This window comes from Dipteris shenzhenensis, chromosome 4 (genome assembly GCF_047967505.1).
Source record: "Dipteris shenzhenensis isolate YYH24624 ecotype China chromosome 4, Dip_SZ_1.0, whole genome shotgun sequence".
Taxonomy (NCBI): domain Eukaryota; kingdom Viridiplantae; phylum Streptophyta; class Polypodiopsida; order Gleicheniales; family Dipteridaceae; genus Dipteris; species Dipteris shenzhenensis.
Window position 1 is genome coordinate 29071699 of NC_141599.1, and position 26061 is coordinate 29097759.

At 40.6% G+C, this 26061-nt stretch overlaps 1 protein-coding gene across 1 annotated transcript; it reads left to right on the forward strand.

The window, feature by feature from the left end:
• Positions 1-8406: 8406 nt before the first annotated feature.
• On the forward strand, positions 8407-11281 carry LOC147902688 (pentatricopeptide repeat-containing protein At5g66631-like). Its single transcript, XM_087373925.1, has 2 exons — positions 8407-8596; positions 8892-11281. The coding sequence occupies exon 2, from the start codon at positions 9080-9082 to the stop codon at positions 11279-11281; it is 2202 nt and encodes a 733-aa protein (XP_087230051.1). The 5' UTR covers positions 8407-8596; positions 8892-9079.
• The last annotated feature ends 14780 nt before the right edge of the window (positions 11282-26061 follow it).

The window sequence follows — 26061 nt, forward strand, 5'->3', positions numbered from 1 at the left end:
GCATTCCCTTGGAGTGCAACTTTCTCTCTAGAGGAGGTGCTTTAGCATGATAGCTTAGTGGGGGTGTAGTATCCAAACCTTAACAAATTGTTGCATCGCAAAGTCAAAAAGATTTCGGCTCTTGTGGACAGAGTTCTCTACATACCACCAAAGCAAGTTAGGAAGTCATCACCCAAGGCTTGCATCCTGTGGGATCAGAGGAAGGACACCCTCGATGGGTTGGAAATGGTCATGTCAAACGGATGGACTCTCTTTACCAAAGTATGCTTCGACACCTTTCTTGATGCTTGTTACCACTACAGGACTAGCGGGCATTTTGCAAGAGATTGTTTGGCAAAGCAAGTGGAACCAAAGGGAACTGCCATTGAAGGTTCAATTCAAAAAGATAGCTTGGCTAGAAGTGCATGCGATGCCTCCACTACTGGAAAGACAAAGAGCAAAAGCAAGGATCAAACTATCTAGGAGCAATCAACTGTGATGCATGTAGAGAAGCTTGCAACTAGCGCAACAAAAGATAGGGAGCAATGAAAGATTTTGCAAGACGTGCCAAAGAACAACGGTGCCTCTAGATAGACAGTGCACGCAGGTGAGGGCAAATTGCAAAATGACATGGCACCCATGCAGAAGAGAAGTGTTGACTCAACAACTCCAAAGAAGGTGCCTCTTAGACTAGTTAAAGAAAGCCCAAGGAAAGGTCATGCGTTCATTAACATGTTTTCCCGATTGGCAGATGAGATGGAGCAAGTCTCTGATGATGGAGATGAATAATAGGCTCATAATAGGAGACCAACTCAGCCAGAAATATAGCCATCATGTCATGGAATGTCAATGGTGCTTGTTTGAGGTGGAAGCAAGTAGTAGTTAAAATAATCATTAGGGCACATAACTTGCATATCCTAGCACTTCACGAATTGAAAATAGGGAAGGACAACCTTGAGGACTACAGATGAACAGATACTAACTGATCAGCAATTGCCCCACTAGATGGCAAAGGAGGTACTACATGCTTAGTTCGATTGGAACTAGACTTGATCTCAACCCATTGTGATGAGAGAGGGGAGTTTTGTCTCCTAGAACTCTCCTTTAGATCTGTCTCATTCTGTGTGGCCTCTATTTACTCCCCTAATCCTTTTACTCAAAGAGCAAAGTTGTGGGAAAGGTTGAGGGCGAGGATTGTTGGCAAGCAAGCATTCTATATGGGAGATTGGAACAACGTTATGGGTCACTTTCGACTTTATCAAACACCTGAAAACTCTGACTTGGCATAACCACCACCACGACGCTTCATGGAGATCTACAAGGCTTGATAGAATCTACCTCATTGAGGGAGCTTAGTGGATTAAGCCGTTGGTGCAAGGTAAAGTAATCCAAGACTCTGTAACATTGGATCATCTTCCCTTGCTAATACATGTTGATCTAGTTGCCACAACAAATGCAAATAAAGGCCCAATACCATTCAAGTTCAAAGCGCTCTTTAGGATACCCTGACTTCGATCATGCAGTTCAAGAAGGATGGTGGAAGACAGCACGATAAATAAAGACCCTTTTCGAAGATGGGAAGCACGTATGGTCTGCATCACCAGCAGTGCCAAGGATTTCGAGAGGGAGCCAGCACTCGCACAATAAGGGCAAATGAAAGTTTTGTTGTAGAAGCCAAGACCTACCTACTTCAAGCAATCCAGGAGGCCCCTGAAGACCCAACACCTGCTTCACTCCTTAAAGCCACAGAGCCATTCCTCAGATCGGTTGAGCACAACAAGCTTATCACAATGAGAATACAGTCGGATTAAGGGGGACAGTGCAATTGCAGATGTATTTGTTAAACACTGAGCTAAGGTGGCAGGAACTGAACCGCTCGTCCCAGAAAACTACAATGATTGCATTGAGAATTCCCTCTCCAATGTGTCAAAAAGTGTTCTCCCTCACGAGGCTCTCCTCATTCAATGTCCCTTTTCTGAGGGAGAAATCAAGTTCATAGTAATGACAATGCCAAGGGACAAGGCTTTGGGACATGACAGTTTCTCTATATATTTTTTTCAACACTTTTGGAAAGCCTGTGGTGTAGATCTAACAAACTTTTGGAATGCTCAGTATCTAGCAAGATGCCTTCCCCGTAGCATGAACACTGCATAATCAAGTTCATCCCGTAATCCCCCAATAGATTATTGCCAAATCAGTGGAGACCTATCCATGCTCAATTGCACGTATAAGATCATGGCCAGTGATGTGGCGAATAGAATAAAATTCATTCTTAGAAGAATTATTCATCCTTGACAATACGCGTTTGTAAATGGAAGAAACATTCATGATGCAATTTTAAATGTTCTTCTTGCTATATATAGATCATGCAATCATGTAATGCTGAATCTTGACTTGGAAAAGGCAAACGATAGGCTAAGTTGGGATTTTGTGATAAGAATAATGCAAAAAATGGGTTTTGGCAAAGTATTTTGCAGGGTGACAAGAGTGCTTTTCTAGCATGCATTTGCAAAGGTATTCGTGAATGGGTACTACAACGGGAATTTCAGGCTACAGAGATCGATTTGACAAGGATCCCCTTGTCACCTCTAGTGTTTGCAATAGCAATAGAACCCCTACTATGACAAACCGATCACTATCAAAACCTCAGGCTGGCCTCCCCTTACCTGATAAATCGACATTATGTTCCCAATTCTCTGCAGATGACAATATATATCAAAATACATGTCATGTCTCTTCTATGTCAATGTCACACATATGAAAGGTAAACTCAATCTTGCTGGCAGTCTATGAGGACTTTGTGGCAGTATTAGATTCAAAGATCAACACCTCCAAGACTACAGTTGTGTTTCTTGATTGGGAAGACCCCAAATTGGGTAAATTGCTTTCAATTTTAGTGGGTCAAACTAGGACAAATTATCAAGTACCCAAGCTGTCCCGTTGGGCTAGGTATTTCATTAAATAGCAAATTTGATTGGTGCTTTCAAAAAATAGTTGCAAAATGGGAAAACAAGAAATTGTTGCTTGCATAGGCTAGTGAGAGCTAAATATGTCTTGCCCTCAATGACAATATACGTTATGTCTGTGATTCCCTTTGTAGCAAGATCACTGGGGTAGCTTGACAAGATTGTCAGGATTTTCTGTGGAAAGACTGTTGGCATAGCACCCACAAGAAACATGCATAAAAAGAACTTTGGAAGATAGTAGTCCAAACATAGGGTCTCTTTCAATACCACGAGGTTGTAGATGTTGAAATACTTGCATGTAGACAGAGAACCTTCTTAGCTTTCTCAATCAAGAATAAGCACATAGTTTAGATTGGTCTCCATAGAATCATCAAATCTAAGCACATGCAATGGAGGGATAAGCATACACATATATCAAAGTGCTGCCACTCACAGCTTTTAGATGTAAGATCTCTTTTCATAGCATAGAATCTTCTCCCATAGATTTGAGAAGCCATTCAACAACATGGAAGTAGATCAAATTGACATTCTGACAAACTATGCTATCCCTACCACAGAACCTCACCATACTTACTCACTGTAGTTACTACACCACCGCTACCATAGAGCCATAGCTAGCAAAAGATCTTAATCATGCACCATGAAGCAAAGCACAAAAGAGACCACCCCGCATAGAGCACGACCAAGAGACTAGCACCAACATGTCGAGCCACCATGCAAGCATGCAGCCTATCTACTGGACCGTCAATACCATAGAGCCGTAGCCATAAAAAGAGATGACTCAGTCATAGGAGAACACAAGAAAGAGACTAGTAATAGTGTCATGAGCCACCACGTGGCTTGGAATAGAGAAGGAGCATGCATCTATCATTTTATGACTTTTTTAGAGTTTTAGTCTTGGGAAAAGAGAAAATCAGTTGGATCAATTAGCTCTCCACTAAGATCTGGATCAGATTATTGATTGAACAAGATAATAAGGCTTTGTTGGACTTTGTTCAGAATTCCCCAAGCATTATGAGAAATATTTTTCTGAGTCACAATCTTACTCCCCTAGTCAGTCCTACATTAGCAAAGAATATGGGATTGAAATGATTTAACCCTCCACAAAGTTTGACATCCACTCCCCAACACAATTTTTGCAACTTGGAGGGGCTGTTGTGTTAAGATGACCGGGAAAAGATATTTTCAAACTTGATGGTTACTCCCACAAACAACACAAGAAGAAGTTCTAACGTCTTTATGGTTGCTAGCCATAGAGACCAAGCTAAGCACATGCACTAGAGGGATATGCACACACATAAATTGAAGTGTTGCCACTCGCAACCATTAGACGTAAAATCTCTTTCTATAGCATAGAATCTTCTCTTTATGAACAATAATAGCCACAGAGTTGAGAAGCCATTTAACAGCATGGAAGCAAATCAAATTGACATTCTGACAAGCTATACTATTGCTACCACAAAACCTCACCATATTTACTCACCGTATTTACTACACCGCCATGACCATACAACCATAGCCATAAAAAAATCTTAATCATGCACCACGAAGCAAAGCACGAAAGAGGGCACCTCGTGCAAACCATGACTAAGGGACCAGGACTAGCATGTCGAGCCACCACGCAAGCATGCAACCTATCTATTGCACCATCACTACCACAGAGCCATAGCCATTAAAAAAGATGACTCCATCGCAAGAGAACACGAGAAAGAGTCCAACAATAGCGTCGTGAGCCACCCCATAGTAGCAATGGCTTGGAATAGAGAAGGAGCAATGTCTTTATGGCTGCCCAGCATAGAGATTAAGGGAACATTTGGGGAATCCCCGTATGGACATAGTCTATGCATAAAATAAATTAAGCCATGGAGAAAAATAGGTTTATTAATGCATAAATAAATTAAGACATAGAGAAACATAGGTTAATTAAAGCACAAATAAATTAAGCCATAGATAAACATAGGTCAATCAAGCCTCCATGCACCAAAACTATTTGATTACTGGGTTGGAATAGGAGAGGTGAATATAAGATTTCCTGTGATAGAAGCAACCTTTCCTTTTTAAGAAATAAGAGAAATAGCCTGCTTCATCGCCTGTGACTATCAGAGACCGATAAAAGGGTGAGCCATCATTGCCAAAAAGGACACCTAGAGCTAGAAGAGTCTAAGGAAATTAGGAATAAATTTGTTCAAATTAGAGCGATCATTGCAAAAAGTTTCTTTGAGCACCCACGACAAGCAGATGTTGCATGCAAAAAAAGAACCTTGGAAGATAGCAGTCCAAACACAGGGTCTCTTTCAATACCACGAGATCGCAGATGTGGAGGTGCTCGCATGTAGACAGAGAACCTTCTTGGCTTTCGCAATCAAGAATAAGGACATAGTTTAGATTGGTTTCCATAGAATTGTCAAATCTAAGCACAAGCATTGGAGGGATATGAGCATTGGAGGGATATGTGCACACATATATCGAAGTGCTGCCACACACAACTATTAGATGTAAGATCTCTTTTCATACCACATAATCTTCTCTTTTTGAACAATAACAGTCGAAGAGTTGAGAAGCCATTCGACAACATGAAAGCAGATCGAATTGACAATCTCACAAACTATACTATTGCTACCACATATCCTCACTATACTTACTCACTATATTTACTACACTCCCACTACCATAGAGCGATAGCCATCAAAAAATTCTTAATCATGCACCATGAAGCAAAGCGCGAAAGAAAGCACCTGCACAAAGCACGACCAAGAGACCAGCACCAACATGTCAAGCCAGCATGCAGGCATGCAACCTATCTACTTCATGGTCGCTACCACCAAGCCATAGCCATAAAAAAAGATGACTCAGTTGCAAGAGAGCATGAGAAGAGACCGGCAATAGCACCATGAGACACCCTGTAGTAGTAGTGGCTTGGAATAGAGAAGGAGCAACGTCTTTATGGCTGCCCGCCATAGAGACCAAGCTGCCATAGCTAGAGTGAAAGACAAGGCATGCACAAAACCTAGCCCTAAGAAACCTAAAACCTATAGCTCCAAATCTATTTAAACTCACTCTAAGCCACCATCAAAGCCAAGGACTTAGCTGAGCTGAACCTATGCCAAACCTAAATCTAAGCCTCACAAATTTAAATCTAAGCCTCACACACCTCCCTTCGCACCATTAAACCTTACCTTATGGGGTCTTCCCATCACACACCATCCACCTTACTAAATAGGGCCCCCCAGTTGGTGAAAAATCCTATTAATTAATTAGTTGCTATGGGGGGAGTGGGTAGTGGTATATGATGGCAAATATTTAGGGATATAAGGGAAAGGGCTTGATTTGGGGGCGCGGAGGGAAATTCACTAGTCTCACGAGGAGATAGGGGAAGTGGGATGTGGGGGGAGGGAGGGGAGAGCTTGAATTAAATAAACGAGGGAGGGGGAGGGGCATTAAAGAGGGAGGGACGTATGACATTGGAAAAGGGGGGACCACTTATGAAGGGGATTAAAGAGGAAAGGGCATCCCAAAGGAAAATGGGGGATGAGGGAGGATGCCTCTCCTAGCAGTGGTGGTTAATCTATTGATCTGTTGCATAGGAGGACAACCATAGTCAAGGATGAGACAGTCGATCAACAAGCTTACAATATTTTTGGTTTGGTGGATTGTAAGATCAACCTTTGCTTGATCCTTTCCTTAACTTTAATACACAATGTTTGGCCTTTTGAATTGTAAAGTTTGCATAGAACAAACAAGTTCCTTATAGCATATCCCATATTTGGTTGTGACTATATGTGCATCATTTCCCCACCAAAGAAGGTGTTGGTTGCCTATACATCATCTTGGGGATATTGCAAGGACCTTAACCAAGAAAATTTGCAACAATACTTTGAGAGGTACCAGCTAGTGATAATCAAGCACAAGCACTTGCTAGCGGTGTCGTATGGGGTTTTGGTGGCATGCATCGTGGGGATAAATGTGATATGCTTTATGGCATTGAACAAGTAGCGTTACCTATGTAAGATGGGTTGAGACATACCCTTGTAATTTAAACATATTTATATTTGAGTTGTTAAAGATAGTGTGCAAGGCAATTCAAGTACATTAAGGTAAGCTTAGACTATGTGGTATTTATATAAGGTAGTGTAAACATATTTGACCCTAAGCACAAGCATTGGCTAGTGGTGTCGTGTGGGGTTTTGGTGGCGTGCATCGTGGGGATAAACATGCTATATTTGTGGCATTGAACAAGTAGCGTCACCTATCTACGATGGGTTGAGGCATATCTTTGTAATGTAAACATATTTATGAGTAGTGTTTGAAAATTCAATATTATGCTTTATGTCTTTCAATGCATTGGTTCTTACGAATTCATAGTAATCAACCGTGGGCATCATTAGCCCAAGCATGGATCATCTTGAGTTGTCCCTATGGGATTCCTAGCCCTTGGCAATATATTCTTCTTTCGGTGTTTCAACTGAAGATCAAGAAAACTGAGATACTTTCAAAGTTAATCCAAATTTAGAAGGTGAAATTCTAGGGATGCCATTGGAAGGGATTGAGGTGCCTATATGGCGATGCAGCACTGGACAAGTCGTTATGGCTCACAAATTGGGCGCTAAAGGGAGGTCTTCTGTTCATCAACAGATTTTCCCAAGTAGTGAAAAACCTTTGTCTTAAAGGGATTGTCACAATTCGGGTGGAAGCCAGTGGCATTCATTGGACTTCATCTCATACAATAACTAGAAAAGCCTAAGGAACTTACAGATAAAGTTGTCCAAAGTAGAGTAGTCATCGCAAAGAGTTAATGATGTCTTTAAATACCCATGTGTTTTTTGTCTTTTTTCCTTAAGAGAAATATAATTAATTTGTCTTTTGAATTGAAAAATTTGGACACCTTCAAGTGCTCAAACAAGTTATGATGCATGCGAGTATGTGTGTGAGGGTATTGACATGGTTTCTTGCTATTATATATGTAAAAAGGGTGGGGAAAAATAGGTCTAGAAAATGATCATGTGAAATATTGTTCAACTATGAGGCACTTTGTGAGGTCTCCTAAAGAAAGAAAAGAGAGGCTTGGATAACTTGGCACATGATAGGAGGCTCAAACACAGGTTTGACTTAAATGCATGTGGGCATGGGCATAAGGTAGAAGCGATGGGCAAGTTTCATAAAGAAAGCAACTGGTGATTTGCTCCATAACTTGCAACAGTTAGCAGGCGACATGTCCATGCCTTTGTTAGAGTGTGCCATGCGTTCATGTGAACAAACTGTTGTGCACGAGTGGTTGTATTAGTGGCATGCAGGTGCATCATCACACATGCAATCTGATCTAGATGTCAGAGAGAGCAGCAAAACCCAGAATCTAAATCTGCGATTGCTGTCCTAAGGTGTTCATGTTAACTTGCTATCCAACTCTCTTGAGTGAAATAGGAGCACATTCCACTCACACATTCGCCATATAGAGTCACACACGACATTATCGCATATAAAACCCCATAAACCCCGACCCAAGATGCTTAGTGCTTGTCCATGGGCAGGCCAAAAATCGAAATGTGATTGTTCCAAGTCTACATCAGTGGCAGGTTCACTTGCAGCTTCACTTGCTTGGCAATCCGAAATGCGAGCTCACCACAGCTTCTCCATCAGCAGGTTCGGCTTGCAAGGTACATATACATAGCAATAGCATCAGGGTTTTGGTTGTTTTCTTCATTGCTGCTGTCGCTGCTCGCTTTCCCCTCGAGCTCATGGATTCCATGGGTTTGATTTTTATAGTTTTCCCTCTCTGTGCTCTCTTTCCCCCCCAAAAGAACCTCTTAGGATTGATTCCCACAGAAACGACATTCAACTGATAGCGTGCATGTGTATTCCCTTCTTGGTTTGCGCTGTATGTGCTTTGTTTGTTCTTTTGCCCCTTCCTGCTGCTTTAACCGGTCTCTAAGGGATCTTATTGACTTCCAGACATGGTACTCTCAACTCCAACCGGCGCTCCAGCCCCTTTTGCATATGGCTGACCCCAAAAATAGTCACCTGGAACGAGACGCTGCTTTCCTTTTCACGCACACGGAGTAGTGGCAATGCTTGACCTCGGCTTAGCTTGGTTTGGGAGCATGGTGCTCACAGAATATTGAATATGATGGTAAAAATTCATGAGGAGGCTTTCTATGGTGCGTACAAGATTTGGGCAAAAGCTTTCTCCTTCATCACTTAGGTGCTGCTTCGTGGACAGGGAGCTTTCCTTGGCATCGAATCAAGGGTGCATCCATTCAGATGCTCTTCGTGTGTCGCAGGTTTCGACTGATCCTTTGTCTCGTACAAAGCTTTTGCTAAGGTCCGAATCATTTCCTTCATGGGCAAAGAGTATGAGCATCTCACCAGGGCTCGATTGCAGCCACGTGCTTTGGGGATCCTCAAACTCTGAATCCAAATATTGGAGCTGTGACTTGAATCAGTTTTTCGAGAGGTTACAGATTATCAGAGAAATTCACAGGGTGCTCAACGATGCGCCTTGGAGTTTAGAGGTTCAAGAGAGATTGAAGAAAATGAATATGGTTTTTAATGGTGAGGTTGTTTCTCAAGTGCTGAGGAGTGGCATACCGCCTACAACAGCACTGTGCTTTTTTAATTGGCTCAAAGATGAGCAGGCTTTTGATCACAACTTTTACACGTACGACAGTATGATTAGGGTCCTTAGAGATTCTGGCCTCACTGATGAAATGTCAGTGCTTATTGAGGAATATCGACTGACTAAGCTGGGGCAAGATTCTGCGTACTTTCATAACCTTATTCGGTGGTATGGGAAAACAAATAATCTAGAAGGAGCGCTAAAAATGTGGAATCAAATACAAGAGTCTCACATTAAACCAGGAATGGGGTCATATAACACCATGATCGATTTATTAGCAAAACACACGCGTTACCATGAAGCTGTGCTTTTGTATTATGAGATGGTGAATGCAGGGTGTGCCCTTAGTGCTTCCACTTACACGATCCTCATAAAACATCTTGTAATAGTCGGGAAACTTGAAGTTGCACATATGGTCTTCAGGAGGCTACCACTGCTGAAAGTCAGGCAAACAGCTCTAATGTTTGCCATCCTTATATCTGCATCTGCTTCAACTCACAGCCATGAACAGGTGAGACATTTATGCCTTGAAGTCCGAGACGCAGGTGTGAAACCTACTAGGCAAGTGCTATCATTTCTCCAGGCTCTTGTCAAGTCAGGAAAATCCACAGAAGCAGAATCAGTTGCTCAAGGATTTTGGCCTGAACTCTCTGTAGAAGAGAGAATGTCCATGTTTTTACATTTTGAAGCGGCTGAATCGCTTGAAAATGATGAAGATGATTGTGGCACTGAGGTCTCTGAGGAGCATGAGTACAGTGAAGTTGTGCAATCTTTTAATAGTTCCAGGTCAAAAGCAGGTCACGATGCTTGTATAAATGTGTATGCTTTTGCAAATGCCCTTAGAAGATGGACTTCAAATACTGTTTCCTGTCTTGAGGCTGCCCAGATGGATTGGACAAGCCAACTGGTTTTTAAGGTTCTTTGTCGTATTAAAAAGGCAGATGTTGCATGGAAATTTTTCAATTGGGTACAACATCAGCCAAACTTCAAGCCTACATCTCCAATAGTTTCCAGAATGTCAGTCATACTTGCAGTAAATCGGGATATACCAGCTTTACAGAAACTTTTTGGAAAAGTGAAACAAGGTAGTGTACGTTTGTCTGTGAACATAATTACGGCAGCTATAAAGGCCTATGGAATGGTGGGAAATTCTGATGCTGCCATGGAATTGTTCAGTAGGATTAAAGAGTTTGGTTCAGAACCCAACGTAGAGGCTTATGCCAACCTAATTCATGCACTTGTGAAGCAAGGTCGTTGTTTGAAAGCCAGAGAGTATTTTGAACAAATGCAACAAGCAGGCTTGAGGCCTGTTGCCAAAATATATGTGATGCTGATTGAGTGCTTTGGGTTGGCAGGTAGACTAGATGTTGCATGTTCAATATTTGGGTTACTTCCAGATACTGGTTTGAAAGCCGATGTGGACGTGTACACTGCAATCATCAAAGTGTACTTCTGGAGTCAGAAACCGGATATGGCCTTGAAAGTTTTTGAAGACTGTAGAGCAGCTGGTGTAGAACCAAGTGGTGACTTAATTGATACTGTGTCGAAAGGCCTACGCTTATTAAACAGGCGTAAGGAGGCACAGACACTTGAGAGGGAACATTTTGAAAAAGTTGCCATGAACAAACTTTGGCATCACTCTGAGAATCTGATGCTAATCTACGATCTTTTGGACAAGAACCTTGTCGAAAAGAAAGCTATTTTACTATCCACAAGTGGTGGTTAATGATTTCTAATTGTGTTCGTACGTCTTGCCTTCTTGATGAGTGTGTATAATGGTCAAGCATTACTCTGGCATGTATTGCTGGTGCTGAGTGGTTTTTGTGTTGTGCGCCAAAAGGTGCCATTGTATGTGCAGAGCTTTTGCATGAGAGACAAGAGCAATACCACTGTTGCCCTGCTTTTTCATGTGTGTGTGTGTGTGAGTGCACGCGCGCGCATGTGTATAATTTGTGCATGTACACGTTTGACCATGTGCATGCACGAGAGAGGGAGAGAGATAGACAGAGAGAGAGAGAGAGATGTTTATATCAATGGAGTGACATGTTTTGCTGATCCTGTGAGCTCTACAGACCTTGGTCCAGGTGTTGATGTCATGATTACATAGAAGCAATGCAACTAGCTTCATTGATAAGCTATAACTGCATTAGTAGCTGACTGTATCCTGTGGCCTAGACCTGGAAAGGAAATCTGCTTCTACATTGCTACATACTTGCCTGTGTGACGTCTATGGGCAATGTTAGAGTAGCAAGTTCCTGCTATTCGATGATGGATCTTATGGCTTTCAACCTTCTGGATGACTATCGTGACATTAAACTGCACTATTTGTTCTCTCTTTAAAAGGATGAATTGTAGGATTCATCTACATGTATAAAATACATACATACACGTGTAGGTATAACTGTTGGTGTGCAATGTTTGTAAGAGGTACAGTGCTGAACACAAGTTGCTGGGAGTCTTGCAGTTTTCATCAAATTGCTCCAACTTCATCTCAGCTCACATAAAGACCTACAAGGTGGTAGATAAGGCCTTAAAATTTTATGTGCTAGCAAATTGTCCGAGCTAGATTGTACAAATTATGAAAGGGAAGCCTCCATCTAAGTGTTGATTTGGATGCCTCAAAAGATGAGAACTATGTTTCTAGGTGGCTGGGCTTTATCAGCACTCTTATCATCATAATGCCACCTATAACATTTGCTACAGCTTCTAATGATTTATGGGATACTTTGAAGAGACTTTATGAGGCAACAATAGCACAGGGGAATCGTGCTTCCCCTAGGTTTCCCTATGCATGCACACGGATCTACTTCCAGCAGAAGGGTGACTAAAGTTGTAAGGTCTCCAGAATCTCTGCTCAAAGCCTCACACAAAAATTAATTTACAGCAAGAAATCATGATCAATAAAAGAAACTTAATTTTAGGGTAAAATTCTTAGGGGAAGGGATGGTTGTAATAAAGAGGACAGATTATAATAACTTATTGGGGTTTATAGCTATGGTGGTGAAGAGTGGTGGGAGGGGTGGTGGTGTTTTTGTGGGCTGGGAGGGAGGGTGTGTGAAGAGGGGCAATTATGGGTGCCCCTTGTGTGTTGCATAGGGGGGTAATAGAGGGGGAAGGAGGTATGGAGAGAAAGAGAGGGGGAGGAGCTAGGGCCCCTCACCTATTGTGTGCGCAACAAGTGGGTGCATTTGGGGGGGGAGAGACAATGTGAGGGGGGAAGAGATTAGAGAGAGGGGGCGAGTACAGTCGAGAGAGAGAGGCTCACATACATACATACATACAAGTGTGCATGTATAGATACATACATATACAGAAACACACCACAATAGGTGCAAGGTATCATTTTCAAAATTTATAAAGTATATCAAAATGAGAGCTACAATGATTGCTCTTCCTTTGCTAACATAGAAAACATCTTAGAAATGATTGTGACATACACTTTTTCTATCTTGAATTCTTTTGTCACTTTGTTACGGAATTGTATTTCCAATATTTCTTGCTATGGAAATTATTTTATTTTAGTGAAGTGTGACTATGGCAAAGTATTCCATGGGAGCGCACCGGACGCAGCGGGGGTCCTAGTGGATGCTTTGTGGGATTTTAGTTGGGGACGCCTAACTACCCGTGTTTTGCCAGGCTGGATGGTTAGTATTATGGGTGATTCCATGTTAATACTAATGTCGCTAGTGTTACTGGTGTTATTGCAATTGATCCCAAGGTGTATTTTGATGTCTATATCAAGCGTACAATTGTGTTGGGATTAGTTAGTGTGATGATTCATAAATTGATTGTAATAACTAACACAATTGGTGGCTTGAGTACAGATGATGAGTTAGATAACGAGGAATGGAGATGGTGAAGGTGATTTGGATTGATCGAAGTATCTAATGGTTGTCAAAGGCCATGGGTCATATTGTAAAGTAATGGATTTTTAAGCCATGGGCTAATTTATTTTATTAATTGTGGGATGAGGGCATATCAAGCCTTGTGATATTTTAAGCTCGTGGAGCTATGTTGAGCAATCCCTCTGATTATGGACAAGGGATGCTTTTGGATGTACTATTATTGGCTCTTTGCTTTTTTTGGAATTACAATTATAAATACTCTAGATGGGAAGCAAGAGCCACTATCTAGGGGGGGCAGATTGGACCCCATGCAGTGTCTCTCTCTCTTTCTCTTCTCTCCCCTACTTGTTTCCTAGTTCTTGGTTTCTATGGTTTTTGGTAAATCTTGAATTTGTGACCATGTTTGATTTTAGTTTTCGTAACACACTTATCCTTCTAAAATGATGCAACAACCCATATACATTGACGCTGAACGATAGCCATGACAATCACAATGTTTTGTAGAAGTGAGCAACAATAATGGCTGCTTCAGTAGGCAATAACCTATGTGATTCCTTGCAATCTTCTTGATACTATCCTACTATAAGGACTTAAGATTTAGTTCTAATGTTTTTATCAAGGCTGGAGGGAAAGCAGGCCAGTATTTGTTAACCTCTAGTTAACAACAAGAAACTCCAGTTGAGTTCCAACTCGGCATAGAGGACCTCGGGCAGAGTTCAGACAATAGATTTTCTCTATACCTTTCTCTAGGGTAGTGGGACTAGGGTAGTGGGACTCCACAAATCATGCAATAATGAAAGCTATAGTTAGCAACGGCCAATCATAGAGTGTAGTCTAGCCAGTTAGGGAAAGAACATGATTAGAAGGTGACAAGTTTGATTGTCCTCATTCAGGCCATGCGCTTGCCTACATAGGTGGGGAGAATTCAAACTTACTCGATTGATAGTGAGATATGAGTGAGTACACAAGTCCTAGTGAGTCTAGCAAAAAAAGGTTACTAGCTCATAGAGCTTCAAGCCTTAGTTGAGGTGAGTGAAGGTGTGCAAGAGCTATAAGATACTAAAATCCGTTCTAACTTCAATAATATTGACATTCCTTGGATTGGTATTCTATTATCTTTCTGCTTAAGTGTGCAAGAAGTGTCTCCATACAGTTCACCCACTCGACACATTATCCTGTTATGTTAGTTTATATGTTGGCGTCTGTTCCTCAACACCTCATTTCTAGTAGAAGCCTTGCACAACAACCTGGGGACTACAAGAGAGGGCATCTTCTACCAATGTGCACTCACAAACCGAGCTCAGGCACATGGGTATTTAGTCAACTCAAGAAACATGAAAAAGACCAACATTTGGCAATCCTAGTGGGGAGAGATGTGTTGAAAGTATAGAGTGGGGATTTGAGCGGAATGAGAATAGGCATTTTTAAGAATTAAGTGCACATATTTTCATAGTAGGATTTGGCTGGGGAGAGCTGTGTTAAGGATATCAAGTGGGAATTTGCGCAGAATTAGAATTGAGTAGGCATTTTAAGAACCAAGTGCATAAGTTTTCATAGTAGAAGCTTATGCTAATCTGAGCAAAGCTTCAATAGCTACTCCCTTTAGTAGGATATTACAAACGATTTCACCTAGGACGCCTGAGGACTTCAACATCTTGCAAACCTATGACTTCAACATCTTGCAAACCTATCTGATTACTGGGAATTATTCTCAAGCAGCCCTTCGTATCATTCACACGATACAAAAATTTTGATACATGCTTGGTGAGGAGAGAGAGATATGTGGCGAGGAGAGAAGACTACTTGCATATAAGACAAAAAGGTTGGCAGAATATGGAAGAGCAAGAAAATGCCATGAATTCTAAGCCACTAAGAGATGATCAATGGAACTATGAGGATGATTCAAAAGGCCGCTTGCAAAGACAAGCATGAGGTAGATGATAGCCAGTTACTTTTTGAATTACGACATTTTTTATTCAAAATGTGAAAATGTAAAAATTCTGTTTTTTAAAATCATCTTTGAAAAAAAAGAGATTAAAGTTATTTTTTAAATTAGAGCTATTTTTAATTAAAGAAAAAAACGTTTAAATTTTAGTTCATAGGAATAATTATAAAATATTTTTAAATTTGAAATGCATTTTAAAGTTTTTTTTAAATTTTTGAATTACGACATTTTTAATTCAAAATGTGAAAATGTAAAAATTCTGTTTTTTAAAATCATCTTTGAAAAAAAAGAGATTAAAGTTATTTTTTAAAAAAACGTTTAAATTTTAGTTCATAGGAATAATTATAAAATATTTCAAATTTCAAATGCATTTTAAATTTTTATTTAAAATGTGAAAATGTAAAAATTAGGTTTTTAAAAATCATCTTTGGAAAAAAAGAGATCAAAGTTATTTTTTTAAATTAGAGCTATTTTTATTGAAATAAAAAACGTTTAAATCTTAGTTTATAGGAATAATTATAAAATATTTTTAAAATTGAAATGCATTTTAAAGTTTTTTTAAATTATTTTTGGAATTACGTAATTATTTATTTAAAATGTGAAAATGTAAATATTTTGTTTTTAAAATCATCTTTTAAAAAAAAGAGATTAAAGTTATTTTTTAAATTAGTGCTATTTTTATTTAAATAAAGAAACGTTTAAATTTTAGTTTATAGGAATAATTATAAAATATTTCTAAATTTGAAATGCATTTTAAAGTTTTTTAAATTATTTTTAGAATTACGTACTTTTTTATTTAAAGCCTGAAAATGTATATATTTTGTTTTTTGAAATCATATTTTAAAAAAAAGAGATTAAAGATATTTTTTAAATTAGTGTTATTTATATTTAAATAAAAAACGTTTAAATTTTATTTTTAAAAATGATCTTAAAAAAAAAAGAAAATAAGAGTTTAAGTTTGTATTTAAATGTCAAAAAGTATATAATTTGTTTTTTAAAATAATCTATTTAAAAAAATTTATAATTGAAGTTTACAAATTACTGAAGTTTTGAATTTAATATAACGTTTAAATTTTGTTTTTAGAAATCATGTATCAAGAACAAGAAAATAAGAATTTTGTGAAAATAAGAAAATCATGTATTAAAAACAAGAAAACAAGAAAACAAGAACATGAAAAAGAGAGATTAAAGTAGGTTTTATGCTATTTTTGAAATTGGTGCTATTGTTATTTAAATAAAAAAACGTTTAAATTTTAGTCTTCAAAACCATCTTTTAAAAAATCATCTTTTATGTGGAATATTATAGATTATATAGTTGGTTAAGAGTTGTTTCATAATTTAGGTAGAGTAAGTAGGCTGTATAAAACACCACATGGGCATTATCCCTAAAACACCACACCACATGGGCAAAGACCCCAACACTAGAGTGGTTAGATGCATAAGCATATGGCTAATTGGATCTTGTAAATGCACCAGCGCATCAAAAACACATACGTAATTTATGATTGTCCAAAGGTCTCCTCTCTCCCCAAGCATGGGAACCAAGTAATGATCTATAGGAATGGCCACTAGTTGAGGTGGATTGCCCAACCAAAATAGATAATATTGAAAAGGCTTAATTATATTCTCAAAGTTCTCGCTTTAAAAGGTCTGTAGTGTCAACCCGCTCTCTTTTTTAATGTGTAGTCCGAGAAATACTAGATGTGCCTTGCTTGTGTATCGTTCAAAGTAATGTATTAGGTATCCTTCTATCTCCTCCATATCTATTGAAAACCCAAGGCAGTAAAGCATTCAAAGAAGGTCTTATTAACCAAACCTCTCCACTATCTGTCCTTAGTATAGGGGCCATAAGTGGACAATGTGGTCCTTACACCACATGTGGAAAAGTTTCATATTGGATAAAAAGTGAAAAAAGGGAAACATATAAGGGAAAAATATTTGAGACATCTAAGTTTAAAAATGCAACAACTAGAGTTTGAAAAAATTTTAATCAAAATTAAGAATTTTTAATAATATTGACTTTGATAAACATAATATTGAGCCACACATTTGGCCCATCTACCGGTAGGTGCATAGGATGATCCCAACGACATCCTACCTCATCAAGGAGTACGTACAAATAGTTTTCATTACGTAAATAGATTATAAGTCATATTGAATAGAATATTATTTTCATTACCCAAATAGAATATTAATTTCCATGTGTTTTTTTTGTGCATGTGCCAGCCAGCGCACAGGTTCTAGCACCACTATTCGTATGCAGATAGAGATGCTGAGAGCTGAGATGAGGGCACTGCAGGATGCTAGGGCACCCCCTCACTTGGTTGCGAGTCTAGATTCAGCTATTGAGGCTCTGGGTCGATTGGACACAGTTGAGGACGTTGTGGATAGCTTTTAGGCACAGGCTGAGGCGGCGATCACTGGTGGTGGCTTGGATTGGAGAGCCATTCGACAGTTGTTTGAGCGTGAGTCACATCACAGGCAGGCCTTAGAGGATATGTTTTGGGATGGTCACATCGAGGTGATGCGACCACGATCAGGGCTCCCCTTGCATATTTTACGTTGTAGGCACCCCATCATAGCAGCACACATTTATCCGAGATATCTCGCTGCGAATGGTGGTCGATTGCCTCACAACCGTCAGATAGCCAGGTCATTTGCCATGCACCTATACGCTGAGTTTGTGCTTGGTCATCGGGTAGAGTACCTTAGTACCCGTCTAGGATCAGGAGCGGGACATGGTAGGATGGGGCGTCAAGAGCATCAGATTGTAGGTGTTTGGCGTCGACGCGAGGCACCAGAGTTGCACACCATCCCTGCACCGGCATTGCGAGCGGTGGGAGGACAGATTAGGGGGGATGTTCATTCAGTGGCATCATCCTTGTAGCACATGGTCTCTGCCCTATCGAGATCTATTGCGATTCCACCTCCCCCACCTCGATCATCGATGGAGCCTCCCACATCTACACCACCTCCCACATCTACACCGCCTCAGCATGAGTTGGAGGCTCGAGACGCACGGATTGCAGAGTTGGAGGCATTGCTGGCCGAGTCTAGGGATGAGGTTAGTTATTTTGATTATGTTAGTTTATTTTTTTGTAGCGTGTTTTGAACTGAAGTTTTTTGGTTAATTCTCACCATGTACGCGACATGTTTGCATTGCAGGCACATCTATTGCGTCAGGAGATGGAGTCTCGCATACGACTGTTGCAGACAGATTTGGAGGAGCAGAGGATTCGGACACGCATAGCATACCATCGTGCGGAGCACTATATTTTGCAGTTGAGGCATATTAGTCGTGATCCATCTCACCATAGGATCGACCCCAGCGTGGCCCTATACCCCGCTTTTCCTGTAGATGTGCCGACTAGGACACCCATAGATGCAGCAGTCATAGCCAGGCTTCCTACTGCCACTTGCGTCCTTTGCCACGAGGAGTTTGACACCGTAGGGTGGTTTGGACTAGGGTGCGGCCACATCGCACATCTCCATTGCATGACCCGCCACATGGTGGCACGATCAGTGTGCCCTGTATGCTTTGCTGACATTGATGTGGCCACATATAGAGGACTAGGCATGGATGATCTATATCCTGGTCATCGTCAGGCCATTGATCCATTCGCCCGCGTAGTCTTGACAGAGCACTACAAGGAGGAGGCACAGAGAGCGTTGCTAATGCAGGAGGGTGCTGATACATCAGTGGTTGCAGCATGCGTTCCACGACGCTTTTCGTATGGTGATTTCATGCCAGGTGACGAGGCACGAGCAGAGGAGGCACGTCGGATTGAGCGAGAGGCAGAGCTGCAGACATCATTGTAGCAGTGGGTGGAGCAGCAGCTAGGGCGGGGCCGAGACTAGCATCTTCTACATGTAGAGACGATTACTCACGCTGGATTTGAGGCACGAGTATTCGCAGATGCACGGCTATGGGAGCTGAGACGCGCTTACATAGAGGAGGTGAGGGAGGCAGAGATGGCAGCGGTGGCACATGTAGCATGCCCTCCTCTTCATCAGGATGAGGCTGGCCCATCTCATGCAGGTGATGAGGCTGGCCCATCTGAGCCGGCTTTGCCTGAGGGCACACAGCGGACGGTTGGGTAGCGGGTCATACAGGAGCCACGTCAGCGTTCCACTAGAGGATCATATGTAGAGCTATCAAATTCGGATTCAGGATGATTGTTTAGGCTTCACACGTTTCTTGTATAGGGATGCACTTTTGCAGCATGATGATGATGATGTACAGATTCATTTTGGTACTTTCATGATATTGCTCCCACTTTTATGATGTATGAGCATTTTTGTATTTTCATGATGTTCTTCACACTTTGTTTATCTCAGTTTATCTCAGTTTATAGTTTGTTTAAATGTAACATAAACATTTAAAATTAGGAGTATGATTTTGAATTTCGAATATCTCAATTCACACATTTAATACATAAGGTATTTAAAAAAGAATGCCATGTGAAGTAATTGTAAACATTAAGCATTGAAAAAGTGTTCAAGTTCCAACTTTATCATTTTGAATATCATATTGAATTTCGTATATATCAATGCTTGCAATTTTTACACTAAACCTAAGAGCCGTGCGAAGTTTCATCCCCATGTGCGTATTTAAAATTAAGAGTATGATTTTGAATTTCAAATATCTCAATTCACACATCTAATACATAATGTATTTTAAAAATAATGCCGTGGGTCGTAATTGTAAACATTAAGCATTGAAAAGGTACTTGCAAAAATATATGCATTATACCTTCCACGTGGTGCAAACCAGATCAGTTGGAGACCAAATCTTGCGTGGATGTACGTCTAGGGTAGCCTAAGAGCCATGTGAAGTTTCATCCCCAACAGGGTTTAGGATTTAGGGCTCAAGGTTTAGGGTTTAGGGTTTAGTCGTGCTAGTAGGGATTATAAAAATGTACGCATTATACCTTCCACGTAGCGCATACCAAATCAGTTGGAGACCAAATCTTGCATGGATGTATGTCTAGGGTAGCCTAAGAGCCGTGTGAAGTTTCATCCCCAACAGGGTTTAGGATTTAGGGTTCAGGGTTTAGGGTTTAGGGTTTAGTCGTGCTAGTAGGGATTGTAAAAATGTATGCATTATACCTTCCACGTGGCACATACCAAATTAGTTGGAGACCAAATCTTGCGTGGATGTACGTCTAGGGTAGCCTAAGAGGCATGTGAATTTTCGTCCCCAACAGGGTTTAGGATTTAGGGTTCAGGGTTTAGGGTTTAGGGTTTAGTCGTGCTAGTAGGGATTGTAAAAATGTATGCATTATACCTTCTACGTGGCGCAAACCAAATCAGTTGGAGACCAAATCTTGCGTGGATGTACATCTAGGGTAGCCTAAGAGGCATGTGAAGTTTCATCCCCAACAGGGTTTAGGATTTAGGGTTCAAGATTTAGTCGTGCTAGTAGGGATTATAAAAATGTACGCATTTTTCCTTCCACGTGGCGCATACCAAATCAGTTGGAGACCAAATCTTGCGTGGATGTACGTCTAGGGAGCCTAAGAGGCATGTGAAGTTTCGTCCCCAACAGGGTTTAGGATTTAGGGTTCAGGGTTTAGGGTTTAGGGTTTAGTCGTGCTAGTAGGGATTGTAAAAATGTACGCATTTGTCCTTCCACGTGGCGCATACCAAATCAGTTGGAGACCAAATCTTGCATGGATGTACGTCTAGGGTAGCCTAAGAGGCGTGTGAAGTTTCATCCCCAACAGGGTTTAGGATTTAGGGTTCAGGGTTTAGGGTTTAGGGTTTAGTCGTGCTAGTAGGGATTGTAAAAATGTACGCATTTGTCCTTCCACGTGGCGCATACCAAATCAGTTGGAGACCAAATCTTGCGTGGATGTACGTCTACGGCAGCCTAAGAGCCGTGCAAAGTTTAATCTCCAACAGATAAGTCCTCATGCATATTTCGTTAGTACGTGCGCCATTTTTCACACAGTCGTGCTAGTAGGGATTGTAAAAATGTATGCATTTGTCCTTCCACGTGGCGCATACCAAATCAGTTGGAGACCAAATCTTGCGTGGATGTACGTCTAGGGTAGCCTAAGAGCCGTGTGAAGTTTCATCCCCAACAGATAAGTCCACGTGCATATTTCATTAGTATGTGTGCCATTTTTCATACGTAGTCATGCTAGTAGGGATTGTAAAAATGTACGCAGCTGTCCTTCCACGTGGCACATACCAAATCAGTTGGGCACCAAATCTTGCGTGGATGTACGTCTATAGTAGCCTAAGAGCCGTGCAAAGTTTAATCTCCAACAGATAAGTCCACATGCATATTTGGTTAGTACGTGCGCCATTTTTCACACGTAGTCGTGCTAGTAGGGATTGTAAAAATGTACGCATTAGACCTTCCACGTGGCGCATACCAAATAAGTTGGAGACCAAATCTTGCGTGGATGTATGTCTAGGGTGGCCTAAGAGTCGTGCGAAGTTTCATTCCCAACAGATAAGTCCACACGCGTATTTCGTTAGTACATGCACCATAGCTTTGCCCCAGTCGTGCTAGTAGGGATTGTAAAAATGTACGCATTGTACCTTCCATGTGGTGCATACCAAATCAGTTCAGACCAAATCTCACGTGGATGTATGTCTAGGGTGGCCTAAGAGTCATGCGAAGTTTCATCCCCAACAAGTAAGTCCACGCGTATTTCATTAGTACGTGCGTGAATTTTCTTAGTCACGTTTTTAAAATGTCCTAAAGCACAAAACAAATTACAACATTACTACTAATAAACAATTTTTTGTTTTACAAACACAACAAATCCCATTGAGAAGACATCGGACATTATGTAAAAAATAGAATCTAATACAATGATGTGTATGAACATGTATACAGCCATCATAGTGAAATACAAAATATGAGTCCATGAAAATTACAATGGTACGGTCACACAGTGAGCCTATACATATCAAATACAAAAAAGTGTAATCAACTAGTGATACCCAATAAAAATCAATCTGATCAACTGATGATCCCAAAAAATATGATATTAATGTGCTACTCCTCAGGATCAGCTCTCATGCCAATAGTTGCAAGTATGCTCTCGTGATCCGCCACTGCAAGGCACCATCGTGGAGTGGATGTCGCCTTGCGAGTGCGAACACGACTCAAAGTAATCTTGATCCCAACAACAAGATGAGAATACATGTATGCCTCCTGATCCGCCATGTACTCTTGGAACTCAATATAGCGACCACGCCTCTGTATCTGCTGAAAATAGTGGCCACCTACAATCATGCTATGAGCATTGAAGTGCATCCCATGTCCATCCTCTGTATCCTCATTCAGCACACTCTTCAGCATAGAGCATCGCAACAAGTAATAATCCACACGCTCCTCATTGCCCTCCGAAGCAATAACCGCAAAGATATCACCAATATGCAAAATATCTGTAAGCTGGTCATAATCTCTAGAGGAACTGAATCCTGCATCTTGATCATCATGTACCTCCTCCCAAGGCTGGAAGGGAGAAAGCACTCGCCGTACCCATGGATCGGCCCATGGTATCATGGAGCACCCTCCCCAATCATCATCAATGCATGCAGAGCAAAAACATGCAAACCGTCGAGAAAAGATCGCGGGGTGAGACTCACCTATGCTTCTGATGGAATGGAAATCAAGAGTGCCAGGCACAGAACGACAATCAAAAGGCCTTGACCGATCAAGACTCCCAATGTCCACGCACCAAAAATACCGGCTCACCACCCTATCGTCATGCGACTGAAACGAGGAGGTAGCACTAGTGGTGGCTGCACCACCGCACCACATCATGTGCATCCTTGAAGCGATCGGCACTGTGACGCAATTGGTATCGACGCAAAGCACGCTTCACGCAAGCACCTGCACCATCATGCTCTCCCTTACCGTGCCCTTTCTCGAAGTAGCTCCATGTAATCGGAATGCCTGTCTCACGGTGCCATCTGCAGAACCAATAAAACTGTCTAGCGGATTTGAACTGACCACCGCAACCGTCTGACCAGATCCAGCACTGCTACCATGTGACACCATGATCCCTCAAGAAACTATCATGCAAAGTGAAGCAATGCTGCACAAAATGGGCATCATGCGATCAATCATCACTAATGTAGAAGTGATACTCTCACACAATGACGCGTGAGTCCATGGTGCTATCAATGCCATCCACATGAGCCTGTGCATGACGATAGCTAATGTGCACATCATACGATGAAGGGTATAAATCTGAAATAAAACAACACAAGAATGTCAATAAGCAAAGAAAGAAAGCTTCATCTTAAAAATCCATACACCTCGTAAAGAAAAAAACCACAATAGAAAAATATACAATTAGGCCTGTGTTGCAGAAGATCATTTGGATAGTCTCGCAAGACAAGTTCTTTATGCATGTACACATGCTGAATCAAAACTTCTTTCACCGATATCTTCCCTCTGGTGATTTTAAAATCTCGTACTCTTCCCTTCCATGATGCCAAGTTAATGTTTTTTATCTGGGGTTTTTTTCTTTTGCTAGGTTGCATGAGCACCCATGCTCCTTTCGAAACACTAAACCTTTCCCAAGTTCCTTCCATTTTGACTATACTTGAATTCTCTACCGAAGAAATAGAAGAAGCAGGTCGATGGGGTAAAGATGTGTGGTATAATTCTGCCTTCATAGCATTATCATCCACAGAGCGTCTTCCATAAGAATGGCCGTGATTTTTATTCACCATGGAGACCTTCTGAATCTATAACAATAGCAAAGTAATGTAAACAAGATAACAAATTGAAGTTTCAAGAAAGAGAAAGTGGGCAGACAGACAGTTGACAAGAAACATCTTACTCTATGCCAAACAGGATCAAGGGAGCAGTTTTGGAAAAGAAGAGGCTGCTGCACAATGAGGAAGTGGTGTAGAATGGTAGACCTTTCGAAGGAAAGGCGGCACAACATTTCAAAGTTCAAAGGAAGGTGGAAGCGGGAAGGCCCTTGTCAGATAAAATGTCAGACTAGATTCTATCTTCTTGTCCAAAGATCTTGTGAGAATAAAAAACCAATCTCCACATTAATGTAGCACGCTTGTATCTACATAAAGTATTGTTTCTTTTTTCTATTTTCTCTTATTTTCATGAATTTCCAACGTTACATTGGCCCTTTATTGATTGGTTGAGAGCTTATTTTTCCAAACCATGAAAGGCCCCAAAATGAGCTCCCTTTTTTCCTAATGATTCTGAGCAATAATAGAAAAACAGATGATACTTTTAATCATTTTGTATTAATACATCAAATGTCAACTTTTTTTTTTGGTTGCAAGTAATACCTGGAGTTAATAGCTTTGTATTATCTGAATTGTTCTATTTACAATGTCCTTGCATTGAATTTTTCTTTCGCTCCTTTGAAGTATTTGCAAAAATAAAATTTTAGCAATATGTAAATGTAAAGAGAATCAAATTAGGAGAAACACAGGGTGGTCAAATTAGGAGAAACATAGGGTGGAAACTAACTTACTTCCTATTGTTCAAAATGAATGAAAATTCTTTACGGATGTTGTTCTCAGTCTCCATAATAATGTCATTGTATAACTGATAGAGAGTGCAGCATTGTCCTAGTGAGATGGATGTTAGAAGGATGTCATTCTCAATAGGCCACCATTCTATCTCAACCATTATCCAAAAATTTTGGAATTGGAACTTCATCATACCCCCGGGGGATTCACTCTTCATGAAAGGGGGACGTCACCTGCGTGCATGAACTTCAAGAAAACCCCCTATTTAAGATCCATGTAGGATGATAAAACACCCCTATTTAAGCTTATAAGATACCACCAAAATTCTATTATGTCCCCCCTTTCCTTAAATCTGCGTTCTTTCTCAAGCATTTAGATCGCACAATAAGAAAATTTAGATTACTTTCCCTATGACTATTTAAAACCATACACAAAACCAAACTTGTTTGGACTAGTTATCCAAGGTAGCCTATACTATGTCCCCCCCCTCTTAAATATGGCATGGCCCCCCTAACTTAAATTCAATATTGGGAAAAAATAAAAGGCCCCCCACCCCTAATGTATAAGCTTATGCCTCATTAAAAAAAACCCCCCTATTGTACACTCACGTGATATCATAAGTTTCCTCTTGTGAATCCCCCGGGATCATACCCTTTTGCTATGAAAGTCAACATTGTGTTACAAACTTTAACTAGATAATCCTGAAAAAGTTCTACAAAAACTGTAAGTGGCATAAAAATGTTGATTTTAATTATCCTGGTAGCAATATTTGGTTTTAGGGAATGTTGTACTTTTAAAAATAGTTTGGCTCTGTAGGATTCTGTGATGCTACCATTAGGGACTGGCCAATCAATTTTATTCCATGCCAGGAGATCTTGCTTTTTTAATAAATCGTGTGAGTGAGCATTGTCCATCAATTGATAAAAGTGATTATAAAAATATATACGCGATTCAGCCAGCATTGTTGATTTTTGACCTCTGTAGTGTAGCTCCCCAATAGCACCATGTAAAGCATCAAAGAATCCCAGTATGCACTCTAGTGGTTGCCACTCTTCGTATGATGAGGGATCTATATCTGAACTAAAACAAAGAGATTGTCTATCATGGGAAGAAACATATATTTCATTTCAAGTATTTCATTACACAAATACATTTACAATTGGGTCTATGGTGTGGAAGATAAGTAGGATGATCTCATAATACAAGTTCTTGGTGCATGTAGACATGTTGTATTTGAAC